Source organism: Merops nubicus, unplaced genomic scaffold (assembly GCF_000691845.1).
Source record: "Merops nubicus isolate BGI_N331 unplaced genomic scaffold, ASM69184v1 scaffold21094, whole genome shotgun sequence".
Lineage (NCBI taxonomy): Eukaryota > Metazoa > Chordata > Aves > Coraciiformes > Meropidae > Merops > Merops nubicus.
In genome coordinates this window covers 1-11,595 of record NW_008603855.1, presented here as the reverse complement: position 1 = coordinate 11,595, position 11,595 = coordinate 1, and the positions used below count along the sequence as shown (strand labels likewise).

At 46.0% G+C, this 11,595-nt stretch overlaps 1 protein-coding gene across 1 annotated transcript in view; it reads right to left on the bottom strand.

Annotated features, from left to right (window-relative positions):
• Positions 1-11,592, bottom strand: part of SAV1 (salvador family WW domain containing protein 1) — a 13,503-nt gene extending 1,911 nt beyond the window's left edge. The window contains exons 1-2 of the mRNA XM_008938829.1: positions 11,499-11,592; positions 8,412-8,858 (exon numbers count right to left, since the gene is read on the bottom strand). Coding sequence (XP_008937077.1) covers positions 8,412-8,858; positions 11,499-11,592 — 541 coding nt within the window. The remainder of the gene's footprint in view (positions 1-8,411; positions 8,859-11,498) is intronic.
• Between the last annotated feature and the right edge of the window lie 3 nt (positions 11,593-11,595).

Genomic DNA, 11,595 nt, shown 5'->3' with positions numbered 1-11,595 from the left:
GGCTGGAGTGGGTCCAGAGAAGGGCAACGAAGCTGGGGAAGGGTCTGGGGAACATGGCTTGTGAGGAGCAGCTGAGGGACCTGGGGGTGTTCAGTCTGGAGAAGAGAGGTCTTTTCCAACCTTAATGATTCTGTGTGACAGAGATGAAGCTGTTCTTATTCCCTAAATTTGCTGAGCAGAGAGCTAGGATTACAAATGTTACAGCTTCACTTAAATGACAGTTCCTGTTAATGCCCTATTACAGCTGCATTAAAACCCCAGAGGCATTTCATTTTCTAACTGCAGTCAGCAATCACAGCTCTCTAAGAACATGACAAAGCTGTTCAGATGAGGAAGAGTGACAGGAGCAGGCAAACCGGGAGAGGAGGGCCCAGCAGTGCCCTGCACTGAGTGCCACACTGAAGCTGTGCGGTCAGGGCCAGAGTGTCACCAGTGATATGAGGGGATGGAATTGGAAGTGGAAAGCTGGAGCCAGGCAGGGTCCTGCACCCTTGGCTGAGCATGGTCACCCTGCTAATCACTTGGAAGCTGTTCCCTAGCACTTTAAAATGTGTGTGTTACAACAAATCAGACGTTTTTTACACTTTAAAACTCGGTGTGTTGGATGCTGTGAGATGTGCTCCAGAAACCAAATTCCAATCTCATCTTCTCCTTCCCTCCATACGAGTGACACTTAGGAAGCTGGCTGAGATAAAAGCCATAATAATTACAAGAAACTAAAAAAACCCAACCACAAACCCTGAGAGACACGCTGAAGACTTGGGCAGGCCTCTTGCCACTCCTGGAAGCCTGCTACTGCTGGATGTGCTGGCCCAAAGCCAACTCCCTTTTTTAAATCCTTTGAAACAGTCACCTTCAGCTACCCACAGTTCTGCAGTTAAACTGTCTCTGGCTTTGAAGAAATTCCAATTATCTTTTCATCCCACAATCAAAGGCATCTGTTCAATCACAGTGCCCACCAGAGTTTGTGTTATTGTTTCCCAGAGCCAGGAGGGGCAGGGGAGCCTCTTCTTCCTCTTCCTGAAGAGTCAGAAAGTGGCTATGTCCCAAGCACCACTCTTACTGTTTTCCTTCTGTTTTTCAGAGTTTGGTGTTTTTACTGGGAGAGTGGAAGGGAAAGGCAGCATCTCTCTCACCTAAGGCATACTACCCAAAAGGGGTTCCAGGTGAAGTGGCTTACTCAAAAAGACAATAGTAACCCTGAAGTAGCAGCAAAACTGTCACATCCCTCAGGCAATTTCATAATCTGCTGACCAAGGCAACAGTGCTTTCCAAAACCACACTACAGCATCACATGCAGCAAGGGGTGTCATCTGTTTTAAGCAGCTTCCATAGAAAAGAGCACAGACTGGGCACTGGAGGGACTGTCAGTCTCCTACAGTGGAGGTGGTCTCCTACAATGAAAGGCTCCAAAGCAATTGGAGAAATAAGAAATCCATGACATGGTGTGGCTGACATGCCAGAAGGATGGGATGGCACCCAGAGGGACCTGACAAGCTCAAGAAGTGGAAACTCATGAGGTTGAACAAGGCCAAGTGCAAGGTCCTGCCCATGGGGAGGGGCAACACTGACAGGGACCTGCTGGAGTGGGTCCAGAGGAGACCACAGAAACCATCTGGGGGCTGAAACCCCTCTCCTATGAGGCCAGGCTGAGAGAGTTGGGCTTGTTCAGCCTGGAGAAGAGGAGGCTATGGGGAGAACTTCTGGTGGCCTTCCAGTACCTGAGGGGGCTACAGGAAAGCTGGGGAGGGACTGGTTACAAAGGGGTGTAGCAACAGGACGAGGGGCAATGGTTTTAAACCAGAGCAGGGGAGATTTGGATCAGACATTAGGGAGAAGTTCTGTACTATGAAACACTGGAACAGGCTGCCTAGAGAGGTGCTGGAGGCCCCATCCCTGGAGACACTCAAGTTCAGGCTTGATGGGGCTCTGAGCAACCTGCAGATGTCCCTGCCCAGGTCAGGGGGTTGGACTGGATGGCCTGGAAAGGTCCCTTCCCACCCAGACCAGTCTGGGATTAAAAAAAAAAAAACTCTCCCAAACTTCCTCTTGAGTACAGCTCTTTAAAACATTTGTGCTCATCTACAAATCATCTTTTTCTACCCTTGTCCTGAGCTATTTGGCCTGAAAGTATTTGCTCTTGTTACAGCACTTACCTCCTTGTCAGCTTTAGGCAGGGAGGTGGAGGGCTGGGCTCATGCTATGGCTCCCACCCCTCTCCAGCATGCAGCAACCTTCAGCCTTTACTTCCAGAGAGGAGAAACATCTTGGAGGCTGCCTGACCTTTACCAGCACTGAGGCAGGGAAACTATTTCAGATCCTAGTTATGTCACTGGGTTTGTTTTGATTCCAATGACTAAATACAAACATTTAAGCTTCTTGAACATGCTGCACTTTGGGTAAACAAATTCGGTCTTTCCTCCAGTTACCAGAGCTGCTGTGTTGTAATTTCAAGTACCAGCAGTGACTATTAACCCCCCCCACCAGGAGATCTGAGCACACACACTTGACTGGGGGAAAGAACTTCCACAAAGGCTTAAACCTATTTTTCTGTTTACTGTTCAAACCAAGTCTGTATTTTTGTTACAGTTCCTCCTGCTTAAATTCCAGCATGATGCCAGCAGCAAATAAATATTTATTCCTTGTGATAAAGGGTAATGCCTTCTAACATTCCCAAGTTGATATTAAAAGCTGCACATCCATCCTCTGCACCAGAAGTCCTCTTGGCACAATACCTGTGTCTCTTCATGCAAGAGCCTGAGGATTATTGTGAGTTCCAAGATGCAAAGAACAAAACTAACATCAGCCCACAAATACACCACACATTCCTTTTGCCATTTTGACTTCAAGAACCAAAGCCACAGGGTCTTACAGCCACCAGCCCACTGCAGCACTCAAACTGGCAATTAGCACAATTTAGACATTTGTTTCTACAACAGGAGTTATTAGAGATAAAAAAATTGTATATTGGTTTATCCTTAGAAAACTTATCATATCCTTCCTTCAAGGGAGAGTGGATACACACTCAGGAGAAACAGCTCCTGCTAAAATTCTGAGTGATAAGAGAAGGGGAAAATTGACTTTCATATACATACACCTAAAAGTATCAAAAATAAGACTGAGCAACACTTGGCAGAGTAAATTTTGGGAGAGAGTTCTCTTTTCCAAAGTATAAGCCAAAGAAGAAAGTCCCAAACCAGCCTGAATCCAACACCACCCTTTCTGTGGTGTATTGCCAAAGTATAAGACTCTTCTGTGTTAAAATGTCAGGTAAGGTCTTAGCCCTGGAGCATTTTCTGAGCACCCCAAAACTTCATGTGAGATTTTACTGCCCACACCAAGGACATTCTCCAAATCTTGGGTTGGCACTGGATTTACATGGCACAATGCAAACTACAGGGGAAAAAAAACTACCCAAACTTAGAATTTGAACCATTTTTACCCAAACATCTCATGTAAAACCTGAGATTTTCCTATTGATGGAGGATGTGATCTCTACCCCAGGACAAGAAAAACCAGACTAGTCAAACTGGTGCACTGGAACTACTCAAGGGCTTCTTGGTCACATACTGTTTTATCTATGACAAGACTAATTCCCACTCTTCCTGCTCCCCCAAGGAACAGAGCTGTGTACATCACCTGCTTTTCCCCTTTCCTCTGCTTATGGATGAGCACTGTTCTTTATAAACTGCCCCCAGTTTAAGGAAATTCTTTGCTGTGAGGGTGCAGAGCCTGGAGCAGCTGCCCAGAGAGGCTGTGGAGTCTCCTGCTCTGGAGAGATCCCAAACCCACCTGGACACCATCCTGGGCACCCTGCTGTGGGTGACCTGCTGGAGCAGGGGGGTTGGATGAGATGATCTCCAGAGGCCCCTTCCAACCCCCACCATGCTGGGATTCTCTGAGTGGCACTATTAAACATCAAGAATGGTCAACAATTTAAATAAATCTAAATCTATGCAACTGTAAATCCTTTTTAGGTTGCCTCTTCAGAACTTTCTGGCCTCATTTGCTAATTCTGCTTCATATTGGTATACATCTGGGGGATTTTTTTGGTTCAGCTGTTGCTTTTAAAGAATATAAATATTGAGCATTATTTAGGGCTTTGCCTTTTACTTCTCTTGTACAATATTTACAGCTTAAGGACTTTCAGTTTAAAGTCCAGAATTAATTGTCAAATAGGCCAAGAGGCATTACACACTGTTCCAAAGCAACCCAAAATCCCATTCCATGCAGCTTGCTTGCACAGGAGTATCACTGTGTGTGTTACCAACACTTTGGAAAAAGAGAGTGCAGAGGAACAGCAGCCACCTACTGCTAGTAGGCTGAGGTTATAGTGAGGTGGGGCGTGGTCTCTTCTCCCAAGGAACCACCAATAGGATGAGAGAAAATGGGATGATGTTGGACCAGGAAAGGTTTCAAGTGGATCTGAGGCAGAATTTCTCTCCTGGCAGAGTGGTGAGGCATTGGCCCAGGCTGCCCAGGGAGGTGCTGGAGTCCCCATCCCTGGAGGGGCTCAAAAAACATGTAGGTGTGGCACTTGGGGACAGCGTTTAGTGCTCATGGTAGTGTTGGGTTGATGGTTGGACTTGATCTTAAGAGGTGTTTTCCAACCTTAATAATTCTATGATTCTAGTACTAACAGGGTTTAAAATCCTGCAAGTTTTCAGTAAGACCAGGCCCTATACTCAGTCTTATTGTCAAGGGGTCCTAATACCAGAACCCAAACTTTTAACCCTGAGCAGCGTGTTCGAGTGCATTTTATCAGCACAAAGAGTTTCTTCATTTAATATTCTTCTCTTAAAAATTTCTCTTAAGGTAATAATGTCACAAAGGTAAGAAATATGTAGTATTTTCTTCAATCAAGGAAGTTCTGTTTGGTTTGTTCCAGTAATATGGAACAAAGGAAACCATAAGTGATAGGTGTTGAGGCTTTCACAGCCCAGTGTTGGGGCTTCACTGTAAAGACTGTCTGGCAAAAAGTCCAAGCTGTAAGAAGAAAAGATTTCCAGGTCAGCAAAGGGCAGTTCTTCAGTCTGCCTGGTAGAAGGCACAGGAGAAAAATCCTGTCACTTGAGCAGTGCAGCATCAATGGAAAAGAGCCAGAACACTGATGACAAAGTCTCATTTTATTAGACAGAAAGCTGAGGTTGGCAGCCATGTTTCAGATCCTATGAGCTCCCCACAACAAGCTTCTACCCAATTTCAAAGTGTTGAAGAACAAGACTATCCAAACAAAAGGCCTTCATATTTGCCTCCACTTAGGCCAATTGTCTTGAGAGCCTTTTTTCAGGATGCCCAAATCCTCTCTCTTCCCCTCATCAATCCAGGATGAAGAATAGGAAAAGAAGATGAACAAACTGTTTAATTTTAAGGGAGTAAGTAATAATAAAATAGCAAAAAGTCCCAACGATTATCCTGTTGAGATAGGTCTGAGGTTCTAGGCCTTCCTAACCCATTCCAAAGCATCCAAAGGTGCATCCTGAACTCCTGTACCTCATTGTCAGAAGGAACTGGGTGTTCCAAGACAGCATAAACTCACAAATAAGAAATGACAGGAAGGGCTCTGAAAGCTTCAAAAACTATGCTGCAAAGAAATTACAGCCAAATCAGCACAGAAGGAGAGAAGGGGCAAGAATTGCCATGGGCTTGAAAATGAGTCTATGCACCCAAAAAGTAAAGCCCTGCAATTTCAGCTTAAGAAGGCTTCATACCAATTTTTATTTCTTTACTTTGCTCTTATGTTAAGCATGAATCCCAGTGTGCAGGTTTTGAGGGGGACAATCTAACACGAGGTGAACAGACTTTCACTAAAGGGGATTTGCTGTTCACATGATTACTCATTTTTCTCCTCTGATATCACAGCCAAGTGCTTACAATCCTCCATCAGAAAGCCCCTGCACACTAGGATTTTACTTTCAGCAATTTTCATAGAAGAACTTTTTAGCTTACTGCTCAAACAGGCACAAATAACTCTGAGGTCTTGGTTACAAGTTAGTTCCAATCTACACTGTAGGTATAACTTCAACCACAGACCTCCCCAAAACTTTAACCTAGAAGAGAGGAAAGAGATGTCGAGGAAAGACAGGTAAAGCCTCTTAGAATTCAGTTTAAAATGGACACCAAAATAAAAAGAAATTAAAGAAATGCCACAGAGGTAGCTAAACATACAAAACTAGAAAATATCTCAAGTGAAGAAATTTTTTCATGAGGATCAGCAGCACCAGATTGCTAATTAAAAACAAAGGTAGTGAAAATAAGAAAAGGAATCCATGGCAGAACCTGAGAGAGGAAACATGACTTCAGGAGAAACAACAATGGAGTTATGTAAAGAAAAAGTAACTTAGACAAAGACAATTAAAATTCCTGCTTCAGTATTGTGGAAATGCTTGAAAAAAAGGGACTAGGGATTACAGAAAGATTAAATGTTGCTCAAGGAAAACACTTGAAGTTCTGAGGACAACAGATGGTTCAAATAAAAAGAAGCTTAATGGTGAGATGAAAGAAGTGAGGAAATCTAATACTTTCTTATTTTTGACCCCACAGTTCTTTTACTGAGGAGAAAGTAACAGCAATTCTGGGAAAGATGTACAAAAGTTGAGGACATAGGCCAACATTCTTACTGCAGTGAAACTGAAAGAGGAATTTAAGAGTTCATCTTCCATGCTGAGATGAAAGGCAAAAAAAAACAGAGGAAAAGGCTCACACTTTGGCAGACCAAAGGCTCACCTGATTTTGTCTCTGCCTACAAATGCCTGAGACTGAACACTCACCTGTTAAAAACATGTGCAGAATTTGTTTAAAGCATTAAATGTAAAAATATGACAGTGAACGACAAAGACCAAACAAACATCAGCAGCTCCTTTATGATTTCCAGTGGCTCAGAGGGCACATAGGAAAATGGGGGAAAAACCCACCTTTTTAGAAAGAAATCTTTGTTGCTACAATTAGGAAAACTACAGCTGTAAAAGCCTGTTGAAAAAATTGGGTCGGTTCAATTCCACTTTCAAATTAACAGCTAGAGCTCCACTCCCACTTCTCCTCCTCCCATTTCTACCCAGCAGCAGCACCATTATTGGCAGGCTTCCTCAGCACACCTTTTGGTAGTAATTCTGAACATTAAATTAATGGATTGGTTGATGAACTCCTCCCCTCCTGCCTCTCCTTCCTGCCACATCTCTTCACACACTATTGAGAGCTCATTAGCTGGCCCAGGTAAACGTTTAACAACTTGTTGTTGAGCCAGCAGTGTCAGAGATGGAGGGCTGGCATGTAAATTGTACCTAGATCAGGTGTATCAGCATTTAGCAAGATAAATGAGGATTAGAGTCTTAAACCTTTGTATTTCAGAACTGTGACTCTTCTGTCACTCTGCACTGAAATGTTTCTCTAGCAAAGAGCCCACAAAGCACTGGCAGGTTTTCATTCCATAAACACCCAACATCAGCAGCCTTCAATGTTGATGTTCCTCCCAGAGTATTTATTTTTCTGGCCAGGAGATTTATTTTACTAGAGACTATCTACTATAAATTACAAGTCATGACCAGCTGACAACATATTTCACATTGAAGGTCCATTATTTACAAGTTTCAAATATTTGTTTTGAACTCCTTCTTGAGCACTTTTCTAGTAGATACAGTGCTCAAATGCAGCCAAGTTTACTACTTTTAAGGTCACTATTGTAACATCCCAGACTTTTTATTCCACCAGCAGATTCCCAACAGCACACTGCACCAAAGAATTATTCTTCAGTGTCATCACAGATTCTTTCTTATGTTGTTCTTTTAGAAAGCAAAGACAAGTTCCAGTGAAACTGAGGGGAAAAGGCATGTTTACAAGCAAAGCTAAAGGAAAAAAACATTATTCAAGGCCTAGAAAGTCAATTTTGGCACTAACTAGATGTCAATTTACTAACTACACAAAACAGTCATTCCTCCCTTTGACGATTTATAATCGGTTGTTTTAATTACTGAGGTCAAATTAACACAGTAAAATTAAATAACATAATGATAGTTAAAATACAATAATTATAAAATGGCCACGTTGTAATTTAAAGCTGTTGGTTACTCTCTACATCATGAAAACAGTGCTTCCTAATGAATAAAATTCCTTGCCAGCCAACAACTGACTCAACCTCGTCCTGAGGAGCTGCTTATGTGCTTGGCATTAAAACCCAAATTTGCTTGACCATATCCCATTTCCTTAATAAATCCATCTTGGTTTAAGCCTATTGTTCCTCTCTGGAAAAACGTGTGATCAAATTCCAAATTCTAAAAAAACATGAGATCAGAGAAATACCAAGAAAAGGGTCTGGCCCACACTCCTAAAAACAACGACCCTGGGCACCCAAACCTCTGCACCTGAAGTCTTCCCCAAGGCAGATTTTTCAAAGCCAGGAGCAAACCCCTCCTTACCTGACGTGTGCCTGCCATGATTCTGTGGGATCCTCTGGAACAGGTCGCTGCTGTGCTCGTAATACCTGTAGTCCTCGTGCACACGATCGTTCAGCTGCCGCCTCCTGGGGGCATCGTAGAAGTGATCGTAGTAGTAACAGCGGGCACCGGCGTCTCCGTTCTCCAGCCCCGGGCTGGCCTCGGGCAGGAAGGACTGGCGGGAGGAGCCGTATTCCCTGGGCACATCAGCCACGCTCCTCGGCAGGTAGGAGGGAGCAGAGAGTCTGTTGCTCTCCCGCCTCATGACCTCGTGGGGCGGGCGCTGCACCGGGGCTCGGAGGAAGCTCTGGTTCCGGGAGACGATCCCATCCCCAGCAGAGGCATAGGCAGCAGCAGAGGAGTCGGGAGGACAGATGTCAGTTCGTCTTGGAATGGTCGGACCGTGACGGATGAATGAAGGCATCAGATCTGACGGCATGGAAGAGAAGGAAGAACTCTGGCTGTGCCTGCACATAAAGCTGATTCATGCTGTGGAGTGAGGGAATTCAAAGGCCAGAACCCCTCTAAGGCACCCCAAATGCACAGTGGTGATGCTGTAGTTTGTACTGGTGCAACAGAAACCATCACACCCTCCACCAGCCACAGAATGTTGCCAAATCACAGAATCATAGAATCATAGAATCATAGAATCCTTTAGGTTGGAAGGGACCTTTAAGATCATCAAGTCCAACTATTAATGAGTGTAGTTTTGCCAGTACAACTGCATCCAAAAAAAAACCCCAACCAAAACCAACCAATCCCCATCAAAAACCACACAAAAACCTCCCCCAAAAGGTCCTGGGGCTACATCAGCCAGAACTCACACCTCCCTACTAGAGGGGTCATCAACATCCAAGTGTCCTGGCCACCACTCTACTGTTCCACCGAGACCACTGGCCTTAAGAGCTCCAAGTAGCTGCAAGTGTCAATGCTCTCACACTCACAGGAATCTGTGACAGGATCAGGAACAGAATCCCTCCTCTCTCCACTACTCATAAAGTTCAGCCAACAAAATGCTGGTGTTCTGCACACAGTAAGTTCCCACATTATTATGAAGGCATTTTACTTTCTCCTTTCCCTGGAGAGGTTTTGCACACCAAGAGTACCACCAGCTCATGGAGTTTCACTGCCTCCCTCCAGTCACTGACACATTACTCCCCTCCCTACTATTACTTTCCACACAATATAAACAAGTAGTTTCCCTTCAGGTGAGCTAATGGAAACTATTACTCTCATTTGGTAGCTTATTAATGACTTTTTATTAATAAACTCTTATAACTTGGTGTAAAAATTCTGAACATCCCACCAGTACATTTATAATCACATAATGACCAGTGATTACATCATGGCAAACAGCACGTGCAAAAGGTGTCACCACCTTAGTCACACCTCCAGCTCAGTAGGAAAACAACTTTGTGGGTTTTGGCTTGTTTCTTTTAAAAGCCTATGTCGGTATAATCAGACTACTCAATAATGCTGGCTGGGGAACCAGCTGTTCAGGCAGCAAATACTTCCAGAAAAGCTGAGTGCCTGCCCCTGCCAGCACATCAGCCGTTGCCAGTTGTGATCTCCAGGCTGAGCCTGCAATTACAGCACGACCCATTTCAGGGTCGTTGTCAAAGACTAAGCTCAAGGAATCTTGGTGCACTTTCTGTGCAGTGCTGGTGAGAGCAGGGCTGTGGTGTCAGAGCCAGGCTCAGCACGTGAAGATCAGAGCCCCCGAGGCAGGCAGGGGTGAGCTCAGGGAGGTGATTCACAGTTAAGATCCGCAGGGATTTTATGCAACTGCCTCGTACAGTTATCTCCTCTGCAAAGCACACACCTTTTGGCAGTGCCCACAGCCGACGGGAGGAAAACAACCACTGCCTTCTGGAAAGAGAGGGATGGTCTGCTCCTTTCACGTGGAGATCAGTTTGGGGATTATTCTAAGCTCTACTTGTTGAAAATGGAGAAATGATGGCCAAGAAAATAATAATAAACCAAAATCAAGTTTAGCCCTGTGGCACCTTGTTAACCTGGTGGCACACGATGCATAGGGCTCCCCTTTAAATTCAGTTTCAGCTTCAGCCTCTCTCCACCAGCTCCATGGTCTCACAAGAGGGATTGCCCCAGCAAAGATTTCAGGAATGAAACCTCCAAAATCCACAAAGGGCCTCCAGGACCTGACAGGCTGCAGTCATAGGATTGTTTCGACTGGAAAAGACCTTTAAAATCGAGTACAACTGTTCATGCAGCACTACCAGGTCCCCACTAAACCATGTCTCTGAGCAATGCATCTCCACGGCTTGGAAACCCCTCCAGGGATGGGGACTCCACCACTGCCCTGGGCAGCCTAAGTGAAGACCTGATAGCTCTTCTGGGTAAAAAATTGTTCCTCCTGTCCAACCTAAACCTCCCACAGTGCAAATTCAACCTATTGCCTCTTGTCCTATCACTTGTTCCTTGAGAGCAGAGCCCGACCCCCCCTGGCTCCAGGCTCCTGTCAGGAGCTGTGCAGAGCCAGAAGGTCTCCCCTGAGCCTCCTTTGCTCCAGGCTCAGCACCCCCAGCTCCCTCAGCTGCTTCTCACCACACTTGGCCTCTAGACCCTTCCCCAGCTTCGTTGCCCTTCTCTGGCCACGCTCCAGCCCCCTCAAGGTCCTTCTGGGAGTGAGGGGCCCAAAACTGAGCCCAGAATTCGAGGGGCGGCCTCCGCAGTCGGAGCACACAAAGGACACGTCTCTCCCACCCCCGGAGGCCTCGGGCTCGTCCCCCCCTGCCCGCCGCCACACCCACTAGCCAGCTGGCCATGCCCAGCTCCGCTAAGCCCCGCCCCACCCAAAGGGAGATGGGCATGGCCATGGGCATGGCCACCCCAACTCCTTCACTAGCCCCTTCCCCAGCTTCGTTGCCCTTCTCTGGCCACGCTCCAGCCCCCTCAAGGTCCTTCTGGGAGTGAGGGGCCCAAAACTGAGCCCAGAATTCGAGGGGCGGCCTCCGCAGTCGGAGCACACAAAGGACACGTCTCTCCCACCCCCGGAGGCCTCGGGCTCGTCCCCCCCTGCCCGCCGCGCCCGTCCCGGACACTCACTGCGAAGCAGAGGGCTGGTCTCTTTCTTCACGTACTTGCCCTGCACCTCGCCCGGCTTGGAGAGCTCCGTGCGCGTCTTCTTCCGCGACAGCATCCC